At 45.0% G+C, this 20,000-nt stretch overlaps 2 protein-coding genes across 2 annotated transcripts in view; one reads left to right on the top strand and one right to left on the bottom strand.

Moving 5' to 3' along the window:
• Positions 1-6,158, top strand: part of mettl24 (methyltransferase like 24) — a 34,182-nt gene extending 28,024 nt beyond the window's left edge. The window contains exon 5 of the mRNA XM_030770833.1: positions 5,838-6,158. Coding sequence (XP_030626693.1) covers positions 5,838-6,158 — 321 coding nt within the window. The remainder of the gene's footprint in view (positions 1-5,837) is intronic.
• A 2,101-nt stretch (positions 6,159-8,259) lies between these two features.
• The window catches only part of cdc40 (cell division cycle 40 homolog (S. cerevisiae)), a 22,210-nt gene continuing 10,469 nt past the window's right edge, over positions 8,260-20,000 (bottom strand). The window contains exons 11-15 of the mRNA XM_030772695.1: positions 19,821-19,936; positions 19,489-19,622; positions 11,735-11,811; positions 9,929-10,073; positions 8,260-8,929 (exon numbers count right to left, since the gene is read on the bottom strand). Of these exons, the coding sequence (XP_030628555.1) occupies positions 8,752-8,929; positions 9,929-10,073; positions 11,735-11,811; positions 19,489-19,622; positions 19,821-19,936 (650 nt within the window). The 3' untranslated portion in view covers positions 8,260-8,751. The remainder of the gene's footprint in view (positions 8,930-9,928; positions 10,074-11,734; positions 11,812-19,488; positions 19,623-19,820; positions 19,937-20,000) is intronic.

Genomic DNA, 20,000 nt, shown 5'->3' with positions numbered 1-20,000 from the left:
GAGATTCATCTGTTTTTCAGAGCCAGGTTACAAACCAACTGCAATGTTTAAATTAGCCTGAGTTCAAAAGGTTTTGAATGAAATCAGTGCCACTCTCTGAGCATTTGCGTGTGTGTGTGTGTGGGATCATATTACTAATTGCGTTACCAAGACACACAGCACAACACAGAATAATGACCCGTTAACGTGAGAAAGAACTGCTCATACGAGTTCTCTCTCTCTCTCTCTCTCTCTCTCTCTCTCTCTGCAGATTCAGGGGGATTGGAGGTGAGGAAAAAGTAATGAGATGTTTAGAAAGGTGCAGATAAGCATATCTTTTCGCTCTTTCTCAATAATTACGATATTTTCAGTTATGACTCACTCCACTCGGCTCCCGCTGTCCAACATCTCAACGCGTTGCTATGGTAACAAGAGAGCTGTACAGTAGTGGTGTACGAGCGAATGTACAGATGAACAGTGGTTTGCGCACAGAAAAGTCCGATTCAATTTCATACTTTATAGTTTGGATGACGACGCATCTGAAACATAACGAGTGTTAAAGTGCAAAGGCACAATACAAAATCAACTTAAGAGGCCAGTACCTCGGAAAACTGAGAAGCTGTAGATACATTTAAAAGAATGTAATCTAGTGCCTTTAATCACACGTTTAATAGCCTATGATAACTGTCATTTCTTTGTTATTCAAATATTCACAGTGTTTTTCTCCCTGTGTGTTCAAATTCTTCGTTCTGTGTAGAGAGCAGAACGGAAAATATGCTAAAGTAAATATTCAAAGTAGGTTACATTCAAAACTGCCTCTTTATCGATGTTAATTGTTACTACACGCTAGCGAAAGAAGTATGCTACAGTTTGTATTGTAGCCAATGGGGAGAGACTGCGGAATGGCAACGGACAGTGACAGTAGCAGTCGAAATCCTGACCTGGTTTGACTGTCCTACGTCATCGTACACAGAGAGGCTCTGTTCCCTACCCCTCGATGCACCTAACATCATATTCCCCCTGACTACTCAAGACTATCAAGACAAGCATAAGAGAGAGTGGGCGGGAGGAACGGAGAGATGTGGAAATTAGTCATTTCACAGATGTCGGCCTGGCTTGTAATAATGAATGCATAATGAATACATTACGCGGCATAATATTGGCAACGGGATACTACACATCTGGAGCAGCAGCACATAGACGCATGGATGGAGAGAGAGAGAGAGAGAGAGAGAGAGAGAGAGTGAGAGAGAGTGAGAGTGAGAGTGAGAGTGAGAGAGAGAGGGGGGAGGTGGGGGGGGGGGGGGGGGGTGAAGCAGCTCCGAGGACAGAAGGCTAACTTTTTTGTTTGTTTGTTTTTTAATGTTTGACTGATGAAAACTCGCCTTAAGCGATCGTACGAATCTCAGCTATAAATATGAGGAAGAAAGCGGAAAGCTAATTTGACTTTCATATCTAAAAGTTCATGGACTTCACACTTAAATAGTGACACGTCGACCTGGATAACGCAGGCCTCTGCTAAAAGACCTGTCACAAGATTTCCTACGCAGTAAAAATATGTCGTATGATTCACAGAATTTCCACATTCTCCTCTTTATGCTATTAAATGTATTACCCAAAGGATGCAGAGGCGTTTGAGGTGACATCGATTCATGAAGACGTGCGGCGGTTTTCTGACGTTTGTGTCATCAGTTACTCTTTGCGGCGCGATCTCCCTACGCGCTCACTCGCTCGCTGATGATGACTGAATAATTAAGGCCCTGTCATCTCCACCCGTCTCAAGGGGGCACGACTTAAAAACCACTTCTCATGAGTTTCATTAATGTTAATTAACGGGAACAAAATATTCCGTGTCTGTTTGACGATTTCCTCACCGCACAAACTCAAGTTGAAAGGAGCAGTTTTGAATGAGCTGTCACTTATCACTGTCTTTCCTCATTCTGTTCCTCGAGGCTCTAAGCACAGCAAATCTTAACTTCTCTCTCTCTCTCCTCGTTCGCACCTGCTTGAGCTAATCAAGGACTTGATAATTAGACTGTGAGTTGAATCAGACGCGGTAGAGCGGGGAAGAGATCTAAACCATGCAGGGCTATAGCCGTCTGGGAGTAGGATTGAGAAACACCGACCTGCGTGATATGAATTCTTAAACCTTTTTTTTTTCCCCAACAAAATCTTCCACTTGCGAAATCCAGCCTCTGGAAAGAGTAGCTCAGGGATTTTCGAGACATTTTAAACAGGACATTTTGTGGCTTAGCCTGGGTCTAGGAGTAGCCTCATCTGAGGGCTAATAGGGGTTCACCCCTGTGTCTAGAAGATTGATTTTAGCCCGAGGGGATTTTAGTCTCTGAGGATTAGCACCAATTTTTAGGTGCTGAGCTTAGAGTTGTTCTCAAGTAAAACAGAATTTGTTATCATATTTAAGCTAAGAGCAGCCATGTGTGAAAGAGGGCAGTGTATGGCTTTAGTTAAACACAAGCTTGGTTATGTGTAACCTGACAGATGAATGCAGGGCAGGAGAGGTTCTTCTCAGTTTTTCAATGTATATATGTGACCCCCCCAAAAAAAATCTCTCTGAATGTTTATGTCATTGGAAAAAGTTTAAATATACCAAAAAAAAAGGAAGTACAACAAAAAGAGGAAAATCTTGTTTGAAAGATGAATACGTCCTTTTTCATATGTAGAAAGAAATCCTGCCATTACTAAGAACTGCTTGCACCACAAACCCCTAAAGTCTTTAATCTTAATCTAAAATGCCTAACTCTGGAACCATAGACCCTGATGCCACCGGCTCGGCCATCTGGGTGTGGTTAAGGTGACAAAAGATTATCGTTACATGAACAATATTTAAATGACTTTTTTATTATTATTTTTATTATTATTACGATTGTATTCCACAGGCAGTAATGAGAGTCTTAGATTTTCCAGTCAGTTTAATAAACCTCGACTTGACAAGCAGATCAGCAGCAGCAGCCGCCGGCGTGTTGAGACGACCGTAATGACTCATCAATAATGCAGTATAAGCAGGAGTCTCTTTTTTTCCCCCTCTTTTCTTGTTACTTATTAATCTGTCTCTGTTAGAGATGACACACGCTACAACCCCTGGTGCACCAGCTGTCAAAACTCCACAGAAGATCTCTTGACTTCTCCTCTCCTCTCATTTTTTCTTCTCTTCTCTCTCTCTCTCCCTCTCTCTGTCCCTCTCTCGCTCGGCTGCAGTGCGCCAGTATCAGAGCTCATGGAGTTGTTAAACAGACTTTATAGATACTGCTGACATGCTTCTCAGTTTGAGAGAACTGGTTAGAAACAAAGAGGCTGGTCATCAGAGGATAGAGACGAGAAAAGAGCGAATGATTTAGATGAAGAGAAAGTTAACACAGAAAAAGGAAGGCAGAAAACGAAAGAGACAGAGAGCAAAGAGGGAACAGAGCGTGTGGGTTCAATCAAATATTCCCTCTTCTCCCCGTACGGACGGCAATCCGGGCCAAGTGGCGGGGACCCTAATTCTCCGAACTCCGAATCGGAAACACAGCCTTCCCCGATTTCTTTCCTCAAACTTCCCCCGTGGGTTTGTTTCTCTGCGGCTTTGGTTTCCCTGGAGTTGTCGTGAGGACCACTGTTGTGTGGTCATCAGTTTTCTTTCTCTCAGGTAAGAAGGGGAAAAACATCGGAGGGAGTTTGCTGAGGCACTTTGCCAAAGCTGTGGAGCTCCTAAAGAGAAACGACCCAGTTAGAGACCTCACGCCATGAAGGCATGGGCCGAAAGCAGCGAAGTGGTTTGAATACCTGTTTTTTTTTCAGGTGTCATTTCATATAAAATGTAAAATTTGAATTCATAACCAATGATACACCGCCTGGCCAAAAACAAACAAACAAAAAAAGTCGTACACACTAATATTCCATTAGACCGCCTTTAACTTTGATTACGGCGCGCTTTTGCTGTGGCGTTGTTTCGACAACCTTATGCAACGTCACGACATTTATTTCTGTCCAGAGCTGCGTAAATTTTTGGCTGAGATCTTGTTGATGACCTGCAAATCAAACCACTCCGTAAAGTCTTCTCCAGCGCATCCCAAAGGCTTTCAATGGGGTTAAGGTCGGCACTCTGTGGTGGCCAGTTCATACGTGAAAATGATTCCTCATGCTCCCTGAACCACCCTTTCACAATTTGAGCCCGATGAATCTCGGTATCGCCATCGTTGAATATGCCCGTGACATCAGGGAAGAAAAAAAAATCCATTGATGGGATAACCTGGTAATTCAGTACATTCAGGTGCTCAGCTGACTTCATTTTGTTGCCACATAACGTTGCTGAGCCTAGACCTGACCAACCGAAGCAACCCCAGATCATAACACTGCCTCCAGAGGCTCCAACCCCAGATCATAACACTGCCTCCAGAGACTCCAACCCCAGATCATAACACTGCCTCCAGAGGCTCTGAATCCAATAGGCCACTTTTTTTTTGGTCAGGCTGTGTAGATGCAGAGCTGCATTGTTTAATCCTTTTTAAAGCCCTTCAAATGAAATAAGTAAAAGATGTGTCACTGAGTTTGGTGTAAATTAAAGACATCCTTAGTCCCCTAGTTTAGACTCTGTGTCTCTTGCTGGACATAAACATCAGATAATCTCATAAACTTCAAATATTTGAGAGAACCAAAAAAATGCATTTAAATAACAATATTGAACCCCTGCCCCCTGGTTTTCTTTCGAGATGAGCAAACACTAAGCCTGGTCATTAAAATCCCTCCTAATGGTGAAAGAAAAGCCCACTGCCTCTTGCACTGTTGTCTCAGATGCACACAGACGTCTTTAGCTGGCCGCTGAAGAACTATTTTACATCAGGAGAAAACGGGTAGGGGGTAGCCAACTACCAATTCATTTCTAGCAGCAGAGGTTTAATGAACGTCTACAAATGTAGAGTCAGAGTAATGGGAGATGAGATTTACATATATATATATATATATATATATATATATATATACACACAGACACTGTATGTATATATATAATTTTTTTTTCTCTAAAGAATAAGAAAGAAATAATGATGTGTTTTACGAGCCCTTTGCTTGCCAGCTAGGGCAGCTTACTGCTGTTCAGACTGTCAGAGAGTCTGTGAGGGGGCTAAGCACACACACTGTGAGTGCCCCTTTAAATGTTACATTGAACGAACGATACCAAACTCAAGCTCTTATCCGTCCACAGCTGACCGGCGAAGATTATCAGGCCACAGACAACCGGGGCCTAAGGGTGCTCGCGGACAGGTACTCACTGGGTTTAAGGCAGTTCCTCTCTATCGGTTCGCACGGCTGGAGGGAGACTCAATCCGCGGTGTTTACTGGGCCATGTGAGGAACAGTTTCCTCAGGGACTGGCAGCATTAAGTGATAATGACTTGGGCTTTGAAAGTTATGATGTGTGAGATTCTCTCGGCGGAAGACAAATGATGCAGTGATCACAAACAAAAGGATAAAACTTCTTTCTTTCTTTCTTTCTCTCTCTCTCTCTCTCTGGCCCTGTTGGCTTTATAAGAGTCTATACCAGGGTTCCCACAAATCCAGTTCTGGATGAACCAAGTGCATTACGTAACTGCAGTCACGGTGGTCTCTGATTGGTGAAACAGTGGATACACTCAGTTCCAAGCTGAAAATCAGCCTCTAATTTTGAGATAAGACCCAAAAGCACCAGGATTTTGACTTTAACAGAACTGCATTTTTGGAGCCCTGGTCTCCATCAAGTCACTCTGATAATGGTCAACTTTCAGGGGAGGGACGAGCTAATGTGAAAATGAAGATTAAGCTGACATTCCTCTCTCTCTCTCTCTCTGTCTCTCTCTCGCTCTCTCTCTCTCTCTCTTACTTTAGGTAGATGTGTTAAAAGTGGACATGGAGAGTGCAGAATGGAAGATTCTGGAAAATCTCATTCTGGAAGGAGTGTTGCGCTCGGTAGGCCTATTGCTCCTTGAGGTTCACCTTCACTGGGCAGGCTTCGAAGTGGGCGGAGACGAACCTTCCGTGGTTCGCTATTGGTTCAGCCTGCTGAGGGAATTGGAGCATGCTCAGTTTCTTCTTTACCACAGCGCCAGAGACCCTACCAAACCACGCCTTTTCCTGCACAGAAACCTGTTCAATGCTAGCAGCACCTACACCCTGGGCTGGGTAAACACACAGTGGCCACCACGGTGATCAGAACGCTTGACAAACGACAGCCAATGAGGAAGTGAATCCATCAGTGTGGTCGTTGTTGGTGATGCAGTCTTTAATAACTGAGGGACTTGTGCATTAGCCCCAGCTGCCGTCAACTTGGACAAGAAAACTTCATTCACTTGCAATTAGGAGATGCATGTTCTGGGCAAATTTGAGACAACAAGCATGGAAAAATGAAACATTAATGACATTTTCCCTGTTATTATTGTCATGTTGACTTACCGCTCCTCTCTCTCTCTACACATAACAGCTTGTTTCCTTCTTGAGTAGAGGAGGGGAAGGGGCGGGGACCTCATTATTAGCCTCCTACAGCTAATCAGCGTTTTTTATGAGAGCTGTTTTTTTTTTGTTTTTTTTTCCCCTCCCAACCGTCTCCTCAGAGGTCAGACCGCTTGTTAAGAGACTCTTCCATCAGCACTGATCTATTTTATGCTGGCTGGCTGCCAAGGGCTCTAACTCTGGCCCTCTTTCTCCGGAACGATATGTTCCCAAACCGCGTTCAGGAACCCATGAAGGCACAGAGAGGGAGAGGGAGGGGGAGAGAGAGAGAGAGAGAGAGAGAGGGAGAGAGAGAAAGTAGGGAGGACTAATGAGTGAAGTGGCTATCCTTTCTTTCAGGGTATATAAGCTGAAAGACCGTAAAACGGGCAGCTGACCGCAGAGCGACCCTGCGGTCTGAAACGATCGGATTTATGGACGGTGGGAAATGAGATATTGTCTGAGATATCCAAGGACGTGGACAGAGAGACACAGCGCATTCTACATAAACCTTTTTAAAAAAAAAAAAAAAAAAGAAATCGCTTCGAGAAGAAAGAGAAAACTTTGTTAAACCTTATCTGTCGCCCTAGCTCGAATTGCCCGAGTCTCTGCCTGTTTAAAAAAAACATGTATTGTGAAGACCAAAGGATTAGGGGAAACTGTCTGTCTGTGTATATGTATATAAGAGAAAGAGAGAGGCAGCAGCATTAATAATGTACACGTGCGAGTGAGTATATGACCTTCCTCCACAGTACACACATTCTCTGTGAGGCAAAGACAGACTCATGTACCCAGCCCTGATTTATATATATATATATATATATATACATATGTATGTAATGTGTGTGTGCATACATATACATATATATGTGTGTATGTATGTATAGAGTCAGTCCATCCAGCGTGTGAGTTAATAACATCCCTCTAACCCGAGGCTGTCTCTGGTTATTCTGTCTCTCCCCTCCGCGTCTCTTTATCTCTCCCTCTCTCTGCACCCCGTCCCTCTGGGTTTTCTCCTGAACCCCCCACCCCCCCAAGCCGGCCCTCCTTCCTTTCTGCGTATTTCAACTGAATTAAAGAGTCATGTTTTTTTTCCAGAGGGCCACTCTGAGGATTTCTGACTGTTCCTGAAAGGACCAATGACCCACACCTTTGATTAAAAAAAAAAATACTTCCCATGGGAGAAGAGGAAAAACCAAAATTACATAATGTTTAAATGAAACCTAAATCTGCAGCAGACATCTCAGTAACAGGTTACTGCTGTTGTTGTGCTTGAGATGCAAACAGAGAGTGTGTGTGTATGTGTAAACAGCTTGGATAATTACGCAAAGCGGTAAAATATTTTCAGCAGAGAGGATGTGGTTAAGAAACAATGGCATGTGAGGGGGGGGGGCGGGTCAGAAGACCCTGAGGGGATGACGGGCATACAGCTCCACCAGTCACCTCAATGGAAACATTAATCACACTTCAACATGTATTTCTGCCTTACAAACATGATTCTCTAAAAATGGCCAGATGAAGAGTTTCTCACATGCCTATAACCTCAAACATCACAGAATAATATTAATAATAATAATAATAATAATAATAATAATAAAAAAAATAAAACAGGCACGGTTCCAATATACTGACAGGACAAAAGTATGTATAAAATGATTTATTGTATTCACCAAAGAGATACATTTTGACAAAACTGACATTAAAAGCCTAGAGAAACACTGCAGTAGAGTGAGTAAATGGAAACATCCATGATGATTTAAAAAAAACAAACACAAAAACAAACGCCCCCCCCCCCCCCCCCCCAAAAAAAAACACATTTAAATAAAACAAGGATCTTGTTGTTGTTTGGTTATTGATGAGGGGTGGGGGTCTCTGAATGGAAGAGTTTCGAGGGAAATAACAACTATACCAGTTTAGACTGGATACCAGCCCTTCAACTTAAACCTCTTACTCAATATTTAACCAAGAACAGATCAAAGAGACGGGGAGAGAGGGAGAGAGAGAGAGACGCGAGAACATTTCCATACAGGGCCAGTCGAAAGGTACCACAGTTTTCAAAGACACATGTGGGCACTTGGTAATAGAGTTTTAAATGGAAAGGAGGATGTTTTATAGGGGGACTGAAATAGCTGGAGTTGTTGTTTGACTCCAGTGTAAGCATTCAGAATGATCTACTAGGTGGTTTAAAACAGGCAGGGGGAGAGAACACAGGACAAAGTTCAATGGTCTCCTCCGTCTATCCCAACTTCATACCCATCCAGCTCTGTCTCTCTCTCTCTCTCTCTCTCTTTCTCTCTCTGTTTAGAGGGCTGTTTTAGTCCCAGAGTTTGATCTGGCCGTCCCAGCCGCAGGTGATGACCTTGGAGGTTTCGTGGGGGTGCCACAGGGCACTGATACACACTTTGTCGTGGGCTTTGATGCGATGGTACAGTTTCGTTGTCTTCCAATCCCAGATATTCAGTTTCCCATCTGCGTCTCCAGATACCACGTAACTACAGCACAGAGAGAGCGAGAGACAGAGAGCGAGAGAAAGAGGCAGGAGAAAAATGGGACAGGTTGTTCACAAAAGGAAGTCAGCACCAAGGTTAACAGAACCGAGTCTCAGTAGATGTTTCCCTCTTTAGGAGATCCGTTACATTTTGTTCCAAATCCTTCACACTTGGGGGGGTGGGGGGGTGGGAAAAAAAAATACCCCCGACCAACACACATTCAGAAGCATTTTGTCACATCCTACAAATCTGAACCCAACAGAGGAACAGAGATTTTGACCTACACTTAAATAAAACCTCCCAAAAAAAGAAGAAATCTTCACATTTTAGTCCCCAAATGGGCCTGAAAATCGAAGTGTAAAAAAAAGAAAAAAAAGAAAGAAACACGTTGTAGGTGGTGTCTGCGGAGCTGACGAGGTGAAGGATAGACCGGCTTTGGCATGCCAGACGAGAGGTATATTTAGATCGGACAGGGGGGAACTTGGCCCAAACACAGTTAAGAACTCCTGTTTGGCCGCCTGCTCTGCTCCCGCTGCGAGGAGGAGTGAGACAGATGCCGGCTTAAGCTGCAGAACACACTCAGACTGAGGGAGGATCAGTGGAGGCCTCAAGTGAGAGAGGGGGAGAGAGGGAGAGAGACAGAAGGAGAGAGAGAGAAAGAGAGAGAGAGAGAGAGAGAGAGAGAGACAGAAGGAGAGAGAGAGAGAAAGAGAGAGAGAGAGAGAGAGAGAGAGAGAGAGAGAGAGAGAGAGAGAGAGAGATGAGAGCACGCTGACATGATGTTTTGTAGAAACAAGAGGTCCTCTCCTCCTCCAAAAAAAAAAACCTTCTGAGAGTGAAAACACCTGCTGGTGCTCTCTAAATTACGCAGACACTCAGGGGAACAGACGGTAAACCGCAGATTGAAACGTTTAACACGACGCAAATTACGCTGACGAATCTGATGCAATGAGACAGCCCGATCATCGGGTGGAGCCGTCACGAAGCTCGTAGGGCCCTTACCTCATGTCTGGCGAGAAATCCACCTGGCAGGCGTATCCGGCTACCATGTGACCCTTGAAGACTTTCTTCTTGTTCAGACGGAATCTGTTCTGGGCTCCAAAGATCAGGATCTGATTATCCATGGATTGGCAGGCCAGCCACTTCCCTGCAGGATCACACAACACAGAGTTTAGGGATGAACACACTTTGGGACGAAGAACATCCCCCCCCTCTCTCTCTGCAAAATCCACATTATCTGATACGTTTAGACTCGTAAGAGAGCTTATTCCTGCATTAGTAAAGCAATATCTAGAGAGATTCGTTTTTTGATTGGTTAATACGTGTGCTGCAGATGTGGTGTATACAACTCGAACGTTGAGGGCGAAACTGCTTTTAGGGGTTAATGCAAATACTTCATGTTTTGCTACAAATAAAGTGTTAGTCGCATTGTTTATGACACAGAGCAGTAGTTTACCTAAGAATGGCAGGAACCTACAAAGGCTCACAGGGAGAGTTAATAATTATTGGTTCTTGTCTCTGGCCTGTCTTAATGTGGATAAAAACAAACAAACAAATAAACAAACCAACAAGCAAAAAAAAACCCCTGAGTAATTTAATAAAAACACACTCAATACCATTTCTTGTCTTCTCCAGTTTCTACCACTAAAAACAAGGAAATGCGACTGCAGCTGTTCTGTGTGAGAACTCTTCAGACGGTTCAGTTTTTAGAATTAATCCAGATAAATGAACTGTTTCCGGAGAAACAGATGGAGTTTTGAGGCTGAGGATCAGTTTTCAGCTGACCCCCCCCCCCCCCCCCCACACACACACACACACACACAAAAACAAAAAGGGAGGCACAGCTTTTCTCCTCACTGGGCTCCCTCCTTCAGGCCTTGGCCAAGACACCAGTCTGAGAGTCTGCTCCCAGAAAAAAAAAAAAAACAACCCTCTGACTAAGACCTCTTCACACAACCCCCCCAAGACAAACAGCCTCCATCTGTACCCAACCCAGTCACCGCTCCGTCGCTCTGTCAAAGAGCAACCAGCTGACGGCCAACGCGGCAATGTTGCTTTCTGTCCGTAAAGAGTGAGGAGAACAGGAATAAAGGAACGGATGTATTGACCGCTGTGCACCAATCTCACACGACTTCTGTTTCTCTAAGATGATGAAGTGATCGAGAGGGAGAGAGAGAGCGAGAGAGGGAGAAGGAGAGGGAGACAGAGGGAAAGATGGAAGGGGTGTGTGTGTGTGTGTGGCTTCAATCTCATCACGCCTGTGTTGTTGTGGTTCTGTGAGAGTTAGAGAGGGCTCTTCTTGGTCTGAGTATCTCATAAATGATTCACTCACTCACTCACAACGCACACGCACACACACGCACACACACACACAGCATGGAAGCGGCATGTGTAAGAGCCGACGTGAACCCTCCCTTTGGGAGACCCACAGAGGAGTGAGAGAGAGAGGAAGGAACAGACTGGCAAACATGCAGAGACAATGTCTCTGGGAACATCAGTCAAAACAGAGTTAGTGATCGGGAGAGAGAGAGAGAGAGAGAGAGAGAGAGAGAGGAGAGAGAGGGAGGGAGGAAGAGAGAGTGAGAGAGAGAGATGGTCAGATCACTCAAGATGTTGGGAAATGGGAGTGTGACTGAGAACAAGTGAGACGGGGGGGGGGGGGGGAAGAGTGTGAGTGCGAGACTGTTATTGAGTGAGTGAGTGAGTGAGTGTCAGAGAGAGAGACAGAGAGAGAGAGAGAGCGAGCACGCATGAGTGTGTATGATGTAGAGTTATACTATACACTGTTACTGAATGAAGCTTACTCACCGTTGGGCGACAGTGTTACTGCAGGCATCGAATGCATGCTGGGTTCTGCAATGTACTTAAAGTCCACGGGAATGTCCCTGTGAGAAGAAAACACACAGGCTTATGAGGACCATGCAACACGACACCATTCACGTTTACGAGGACAATGACAGACAGGACCACGTGGAGTTATCTGAGCAGAAGATGGAATCGAGGTCTGTGGGTTCGTGACTTCCTGAAGCTCAGTCTCTTTTGTTATGACGCACACGCGACGAAACCAGAGATCTAGACCTCGCCCTCGTAACACTCGGGTTTAATCAATACCTGCTTCTGTTCCAGTCCTGGACTATTAAATATCAGGCTTAACATTTGTAAAGAACCCTCTGGTCACATTTCGATTCTCATTCGGTCGCCCTCAGGGATGCCATGGGGACCAAGTGTTTCTGCCCCCCCCCCCCCCCCCCCCCCCCTCACATGTCCCCAAAGAGTGAAAGGAATTTAGCGTGTCTGACCCTCTAGAGTTTTAAAGCTCAAAAGACACATGTGACTATTAAAATCACTTCCAAAAAAAAAAAAATTAGAGCCTCCAGTGGTTCAATTTTTTTTCACATGGGAACCAGGCCTGTTTTACTCCCCCCCAACACACACACACCCCCCTGGATCCTTTTCCCCCAGCACAAACCATGGCCAGACGGCTGCGGACTTTTACATTTGGGGACAAAACGATGCCAGACACAGGACTCTGTCTGTGACTCTCCGTGTGTTGGACTGGATGCCCAGTTGTCATGATGCTCCCAAAAAAACCCCAAAAAACAACAAAAAAAAAAACGACTTCTCTTTAAAAAAAGGAACAACAAAATCTTAGGTTTGTTCTTTGTCATTGGGCTATGTTTTTTTTTTGTCCTATTGCTTTAAAGTCTGCTCTCCTCAAACGTACGCACACACGCACAGCTGAGGTGTGTGTGAGTGTGTGAGGAAGAGCCCTCTGAACTGGGGCAGCTGTGTAACCTGAGTAATGCCAGTGATACAGCACAGAGGACAAACCCCTCCAGACACAAGTCCACAGTCCAACTCTAACTGTCTGACCAGAGAGAGAGACAGGGAGAGGGAGAGGGAGACAGGGAGACGGGGAGAGAGAGAGATGGGGAGAGAGAGAGAGACAGGGAGAACGGGGAGAGGGAGAGAGAGAGAGACAGGGAGAGGGAGAGAGAGAGACAGAGAGACGGGGAGAGAGAGAGAGACAGGGAGACGGGGAGAGAGAGAGAGACAGGGAGACGGGGAGAGGGAGAGAGAGAGAGAGACAGGGAGAACGGGAAGAGGGAGAGGGAGAGAGAGAGAGAGACGGGGAGAAGGAAAGAGAGAGAGACAGGGAGACGGGGAGAGAGAGAGAGAGAGACAGGGAGACGGGGAGAGGGAGAGAGAGAGAGAGAGAGAGACGGGGAGAGGGAGAGAGAGAGACAGAGAGACGGGGAGAGGGAGAGGGAGAGGGAGAGAGGAGACGGGGAGAGGGAGAGAGAGAGAGGAGACGGGGAGAAGGAGAGAGAGAGACAGCGAGACGGGGAGAAGGAGAGAGAGAGAGACAGCGAGACGGGGAGAGGGAGAGAGAGAGACAGCGAGACGGGGAGAGGGAGAGGGAGAGAGGAGACTTTAACAGTAACTTTATTTATACATCGGCACCAAAAAATTTCGTAATTTCATTCCATCAGTCACTTACACAAACAGGCAGCAGTCTGCTTGTTATGTTAACTTGCCGTTATTGTGGAAGAGAGAGAGAACAATAAATAAATAAATAAATAAATAAATAAAACGCACTTAAGTGCAAAAGATAAATAAAATTAAGATTGTCATTCAAAAAAAAAAAACACAATAGAAGAACCTTCAACCCGCAATAAAAGAAACACACTAAAATTACTAAAAGTTTAAAACCAAGTCATCATCATCATTCAGAACATATAAAACACCATCTTCTCCCCAAACTTCAGAGAATTTACACAGGTTATGAGTCATTTTAAAATAAGCATATTCAATTCTTAGCCGTGCTGCCACCAAAGCTTTCATCATAATTTTAGGATCTGTCGACCCTGCCCCCTTCATCTTATTTCTCCTTGTTAACCAAATGCTCATTTTTGCCTGACCTAATACGAAATTCAACAAACACTTTCTTTTTCTTTGATTATAATTGTATTTTGGCCCATAAATAAAGAGTTCATCCGTCAATGCTTCCCCTAAAACCCCACACCATTCCCTCAGTACCTCCAAGAGTCCACTAAGTCTACTACATCGCAAAAAAAGATGGTCAATAGTTTCCTCTTCCGGACAGAACGGGCAACCCTTCCCGACATTGGAATCAATGTGTGCTACATGTCTGTTAGTGGCCACAGCCCCATGCACAATCCGCCATTGCAGATCCGCTGTACGCTTCTCAATGGGGGGCTTGTACAGGGACCTCCAGCGCCCTTGTGGGGAAGACCCTGGTTCCAACAAACCTGACCACTTGGATTCCTTCAGCCCACTTAGTGAGTTATAATGTGTGACTTTGACACAAGTTTGGTACAAAGTCTTTTTGGATGTTCCCTCAAAATCCAATTGCTGTAGGGCCGTAAAAGAGAGTAGTGTTCCCTCCCTCTCTTGATGGTTTTCCACAGCAGGAGAAACCATTATGGGGGGAAAGGACTGTTGTTCACTACCCCTCAGTTGCCCAGATTCACTCTCCAGCTCAAACACCTCCCTGAATTTCTCAGGTAGTGCTGAGACAATATCATCTAGGATTCTTTGTAGGAGTCGGCTAGACCTGACACCAGCTGCTTCACTCAGGTCGCCCACTGTCCTCCAAGAACCGCTGACTCTGAGGCTCCCTAGCTTTGTCAGTCTAGCTCTCCTAAACCAAGCAAGTACAGCTGGAGATTGCAGTGCTCGAGCTTTGATCAAGGGGTTATAAAATAGTGGTTCTTCGTTAATGTCCAGATGCTGAGATGCATCTCTATTTACTTTAAAAACTGAAGACCACGCTCTTAAAACAGACTGATAAAAGGGGGTAGTTGCAGACAGGTCCATCACCCCTAGTTTTAATAAAAATAAATGTCTGTCATACCCCATGTCTTCTACACGTTTTAAAAGCGCACATGCAGTTCCAGCCCACATCAGGTCCTGTTGATACAAGAGCCTCTTCGCTGCCTGTACTCGAAAGGCCTTTATTCGGCTCTCTAAGTCCATCAGGCCTTGTCCTCCCTCCTGTGTTGATAGATAAAGAACAGGAGCCCTGGTCCAATGCTCTCCTGACCAGAAGAAATCCACCAGTTTCTTCTGAACCTCTCTGACTAGAGAGATTGGTGGATCCAGTGCCATAAATTTGTGCCATAGCATGGAAGCAATCAGGTTGTTGGCGACCAGAACTCTCCCTCTGTAGGACAGCTGGGGCAGGACCCATGTCCATTTAGACAACTTGCCACACACCTTTTCCACTATTCCCTCCCAGTTCTTTTCCTGATAGGCCTTGGTACCTAAATAAATTCCCAGACATTTCATTCCTGCTCTACCCCACTGTAACCCACCTGGTAATCCTGGTGGGCCCCCTCCCTTCCACTGCCCCATGATAAACCCCTCTGACTTACCCCAATTCACTCTTGCTGAGGAAGCCTTTTCATAGGTAACCAAATTCCTGTAAAGTGCCTGTATATCTTCCTCTCTTCTAATGAAAATTGTCACATCATCAGCATATGCTGAAAGTGCTGTTGGCTGTGATCCTTGCACTGACAGACCCTGTAAATCTACCCTTAACCTACACAACAGGGGCTCTATGGCTAGACTGTATAACTGCCCTGAAAGGGGGCACCCCTGTCTAATGCCTCTACGTACCATCACTGGATAACTAAGCCCACCACCAACCTTAATCATCACTGAAACCCCTGTATACAGTAGCTTAACCCAAGCCACAAAACTGTCCCCAAGACCAAAAGCCCTCAAGAGAGAGGAGATAGGGAGAGGGAGAGAGAGAGATAGGGAGAGAAAGGAGGGGAGGTGTTGTAATAAAGAGGGAAAAGTCAACACTAGTCTCTTCCCTCCAAATCTATCTATCCATCCATCTATCTCTTCCATTTCTCCCTCGTCTCTGAAACACCTTCTCATCTTTTACTCTGTGTATTTTAGATCTTTCTCTGATTTCGTGTTGTCTTCACACACACCCTCTGGTCACAACTCTCTCTCTCATTGTCCTCTCCTCATCTCTGTCTGTGTGTTCAGCTGTTTTCTGCTCATGTATCTGTCTAATCCCTCCATTACACAGGCCTCTGTCTGCGAGGACAGAAGCTGTCTCCATCTCTCCCTCTCAAACACACCTTCATTCTCACTCACACACACGATTCTCTCCCTCAGAAATACACACACACACACACACACACACACACACACACACACACACACACACACACACTCTCTCTCTCTCTCTCTCAAACACACATTCATTCTCTCTCACACACAATTCTCTCTCTCAGAAACACACACACACACTCTCCCTCAAATACACATTCATTCTCTCTAACACACAATTCTCTCTCTCAGAAACACACACACACACACACACACACTCATTCTCGCTCACACAATTCTCTCTCTCAGAAATGTACACACACACTCTTTCTCTCTCTCAAACACAGGTTCATTCTCACTCTCACACAATTCTCCCTATCTCAGAAACACGCACATACACACACACTCTCTCTCTCTAAAAAACACACACACACACACACTTTCTCTCTCTTTCTCTCTAACACACATTCATGCACACTCTAAAACACATATTCATTTTCACATTCAAACACACACACACATACAGTCTCTCTAAAACTCACACACATTCACTCTCTCTCTAATACAAACACACACTTATTCTCTCTCTCACACACACTAAGTGCTGAGAGGAGAGCTAAACCATGTAAGTATCTGAGTGGGGACAATGAGGTCTCTGACACACAGAGACAGAGAGAGAGAGAGAGAGAGAGAGAGAGAGAGAGACAGACAGACAGAGAGAGAGACAGAGAGAGAAAGAGAGAGAGAGAGAAAGAGAGCCAGGCCAGTCCATTTAATGGATTGTCTACCTTCCCACTGGAGAACTACAAATTCCCAAATTCCCCAAACAATGTGCACCCATGGGTCCAGCAGTGAATTCCACACTCCCTGTGCCAATACTGAACAGAACCGAACCAGCAGAACCATCCGAGCTAGAAACGACATAAAGGAAAACTACACAGGGAAAAATCAGCTAAAAATAAAAAAAGAACATTCTACTGAAGCACACATAAGCTATTTGTTCTGAAAAGTGTGTAAAAGCCTGTACTTTGTTGAGACAGGGGGTGGAGTTGGTTTCTGATGCTTTTTCGACATGAGATAATTCTGCTTAATGCGTCACAGATTTCCTGAGAAGACCGACAATTTTACTGTCCAAAAAAAGATAGAAGAAAAAAAGAAAACAAAAAACTTAATGGCAACCATTCAAAACAGGCAAAAAGCCCAATCTTTAACAGCTTACAGCTTAGCAAGACACACACACACACACGCACGCACACACACGCACGCACACACACGCACACACACGCACGCACACACACACACACACACACACGCACGCACACACACGCACGCACACACACACAAACACACACACACACACAACTCCACAAGTCCAACTGTCAGCGAGAAGAAACTGTCAATTTAGAAAGCAGCTAAGCTTCAAAGAACATTCTGGTTAAAAACAACAGCCCTCCAGAGATCAGCAAAACCTGCTCTTATCAGCGGCCTTTACATATTCATCAGCTCAGTGTGAGTGCGTGAGTGTGTGTGTGTGTGCGCATAAAAGCTCAACGCTCCTTCATTATGGGAGTGCTCTGATACATAAGTGTTTCCCATGTGCCATTTTGACTGTCAGAACGCAAGATATAACACATCTACTGTTTTTTCAGAAAAATGAATTTATAATCAACAACTACAGACAGAGACACACACACACACACACACACACAGAATTAAAAACTAGTTGCAAAATCCCCTCTGAAACACATCAAACTCTTCTGGCAATGAAAGACCTCCTCCTGTAATGTACGGAGCACCACAGAATTCTCCGGATCATCTTCAGACCCAGCTGAGCCGGAGCAGGGGGCTCAGGGTTGGTGCATCAGTGCAAAATCATGATCTTCCTGTTCTCTTAGGCCGTCTGCACTGAACAGCTTGCAGACACGTTTTTAAACTCACTGCTGTATTGTACTTCGAGATGACTCAGTCATGAACCAACACTATTGTGTACATGGAAGACGCAGACATCGCTGTGTTGTGTATAGTGAGGACACAGACACTGCTGTGTTGTGTATAGTGAGGACACAGACACTGCTGTGTTGTGTATAGTGAGGACACAGACACTGCTGTGTTGTGTATAGTGAGGACACAGACAGACACTGCTGTGTTGTGTATAGTGAGGACACAGACAGACACTGCTGTGTTGTGTATAGTGAGGACACAGACAGACACTGCTGTGTTGTTTACAGTGAGGACGCACACACTGCTGTGTTGTGTATAGTGAGGACACAGACACTGCTGTGTTGTGTATAGTGAGGACACAGACACTGCTGTGTTGTGTATAGTGAGGACACAGACACTGCTGTGTTGTGTATAGTGAGGACACAGACACTGCTGTGTTGTGTATAGTGAGGACACAGACAGACATCGCTGTGTTGTGTATAGTGAGGACACAGACACTGCTGTGTTGTGTATAGTGAGGACACAGACACTGCTGTGTTGTGTATAGTGAGGACACAGACACTGCTGTGTTGTGTATAGTGAGGACACAGACACTGCTGTGTTGTGTATAGTGAGGACACAGACACTGCTGTGTTGTGTATAGTGAGGACACAGACACTGCTGTGTTGTGTATAGTGAGGACACAGACACTGCTGCGTTGTGTATAGTGAGGACACAGACACTCCTGTGTTGTGTATAGTGAGGACACAGACACTGCTGTGTTGTGTATAGTGAGGACACAGACACTGCTGTGTTGTGTATAGTTAGGACACAGACACTGCTGTGTTGTGTATAGTGAGGACACAGACACTGCTGTGTTGTGTATAGTGAGGACACAGACACTGCTGTGTTGTGTATAGTTAGGACACAGACACTGCTGTGTTGTGTATAGTGAGGACACAGACACTGCTGTGTTGTGTACAGTGAGGTTGTGTGTGTGGGTTGACTGCACTGTGCATAGAGAGGACTTTTCTGTGAATCGACCGTATCGTGTGGACAGCGGACTTGGACGTGAAGCACTGTGAACAGAAAAGACTTTTCCATGAACTAACTCTGCTGTACTTTAGCGAGTGGACTTCGCCAAAAAAAAAAAAACAACAACATGTGCTTCCGAATATGTGGAGGTGGAATTAATGACTATCTGTACTAATTACATCTAATTTGACTAATTAAATATGGATGTGCAGCAGTGTAAGGGAGGTAGGGATTTAATAGTACACCCAGTCTTTCAACTCTAACACTGGTATTCTTTTATCACCCCGCGTTTTAAAGGGGCTTTGTGCTGTCGGAGAAAAACACTCATATTAATAACGAACACCCGTGTGCTGGAGAACATCCTCAACAGCAGTTAATGGTGATGAATGGTTATGAATGATATTAAACACTGTACACCTGCGACGGCAGTAACAGGGCGAGGTCATAACAGGCCTGTGTTGCTAACAGATGCTAACAGCTCGGCCATTTGACGACCGCGACGAGGTTTCACTCACCATTCCCACACGCGAAGACTCTTGTCGTCCGACGTGCTGACAAAACGCCGGTTCTCGTCCACGAAGGTGATGGTGTTGACCGCTCCCAGGTGACGGTCGTACTCCTGAACTACCTCGCTGGTCCGAATGTCCCACTGAGGAAAAGAGTGTGTTAAAGTGATTTAAAGCGTGCACACACACACACACACACACACACACACACAGAGTCTCAAGATATACTGAGGAGAAAGGCCTTGTGTGATTACATAAGTGTGTGAAATTTACAGATGAGGTGATAAAAGGGTGAAAATAGGACATTAAAAATCGAGGCATCTCATTGGTCCTTTTCTTACCTGGACAATCTTCTTGTCTGACATTCCTGCTACGAACAGGTTTTGTTTGTCCTCATCGGGGTTGAACTTTACACAGTAAGGAACTTTTCTGTTTGTGAAACGGGAGATGCACTGGCCTGGTACACAGACAGGGAATGAAAACAGAGAGAGAAAATATTACAGACAAAGGGACCCTGAACA

Source organism: Chanos chanos, chromosome 4 (assembly GCF_902362185.1).
Source record: "Chanos chanos chromosome 4, fChaCha1.1, whole genome shotgun sequence".
In the NCBI taxonomy this organism is placed as follows: domain Eukaryota; kingdom Metazoa; phylum Chordata; class Actinopteri; order Gonorynchiformes; family Chanidae; genus Chanos; species Chanos chanos.
The sequence above is the reverse complement of the archived record's forward strand: the minus strand, read 5'-3'. Positions and strand labels throughout refer to the sequence as shown.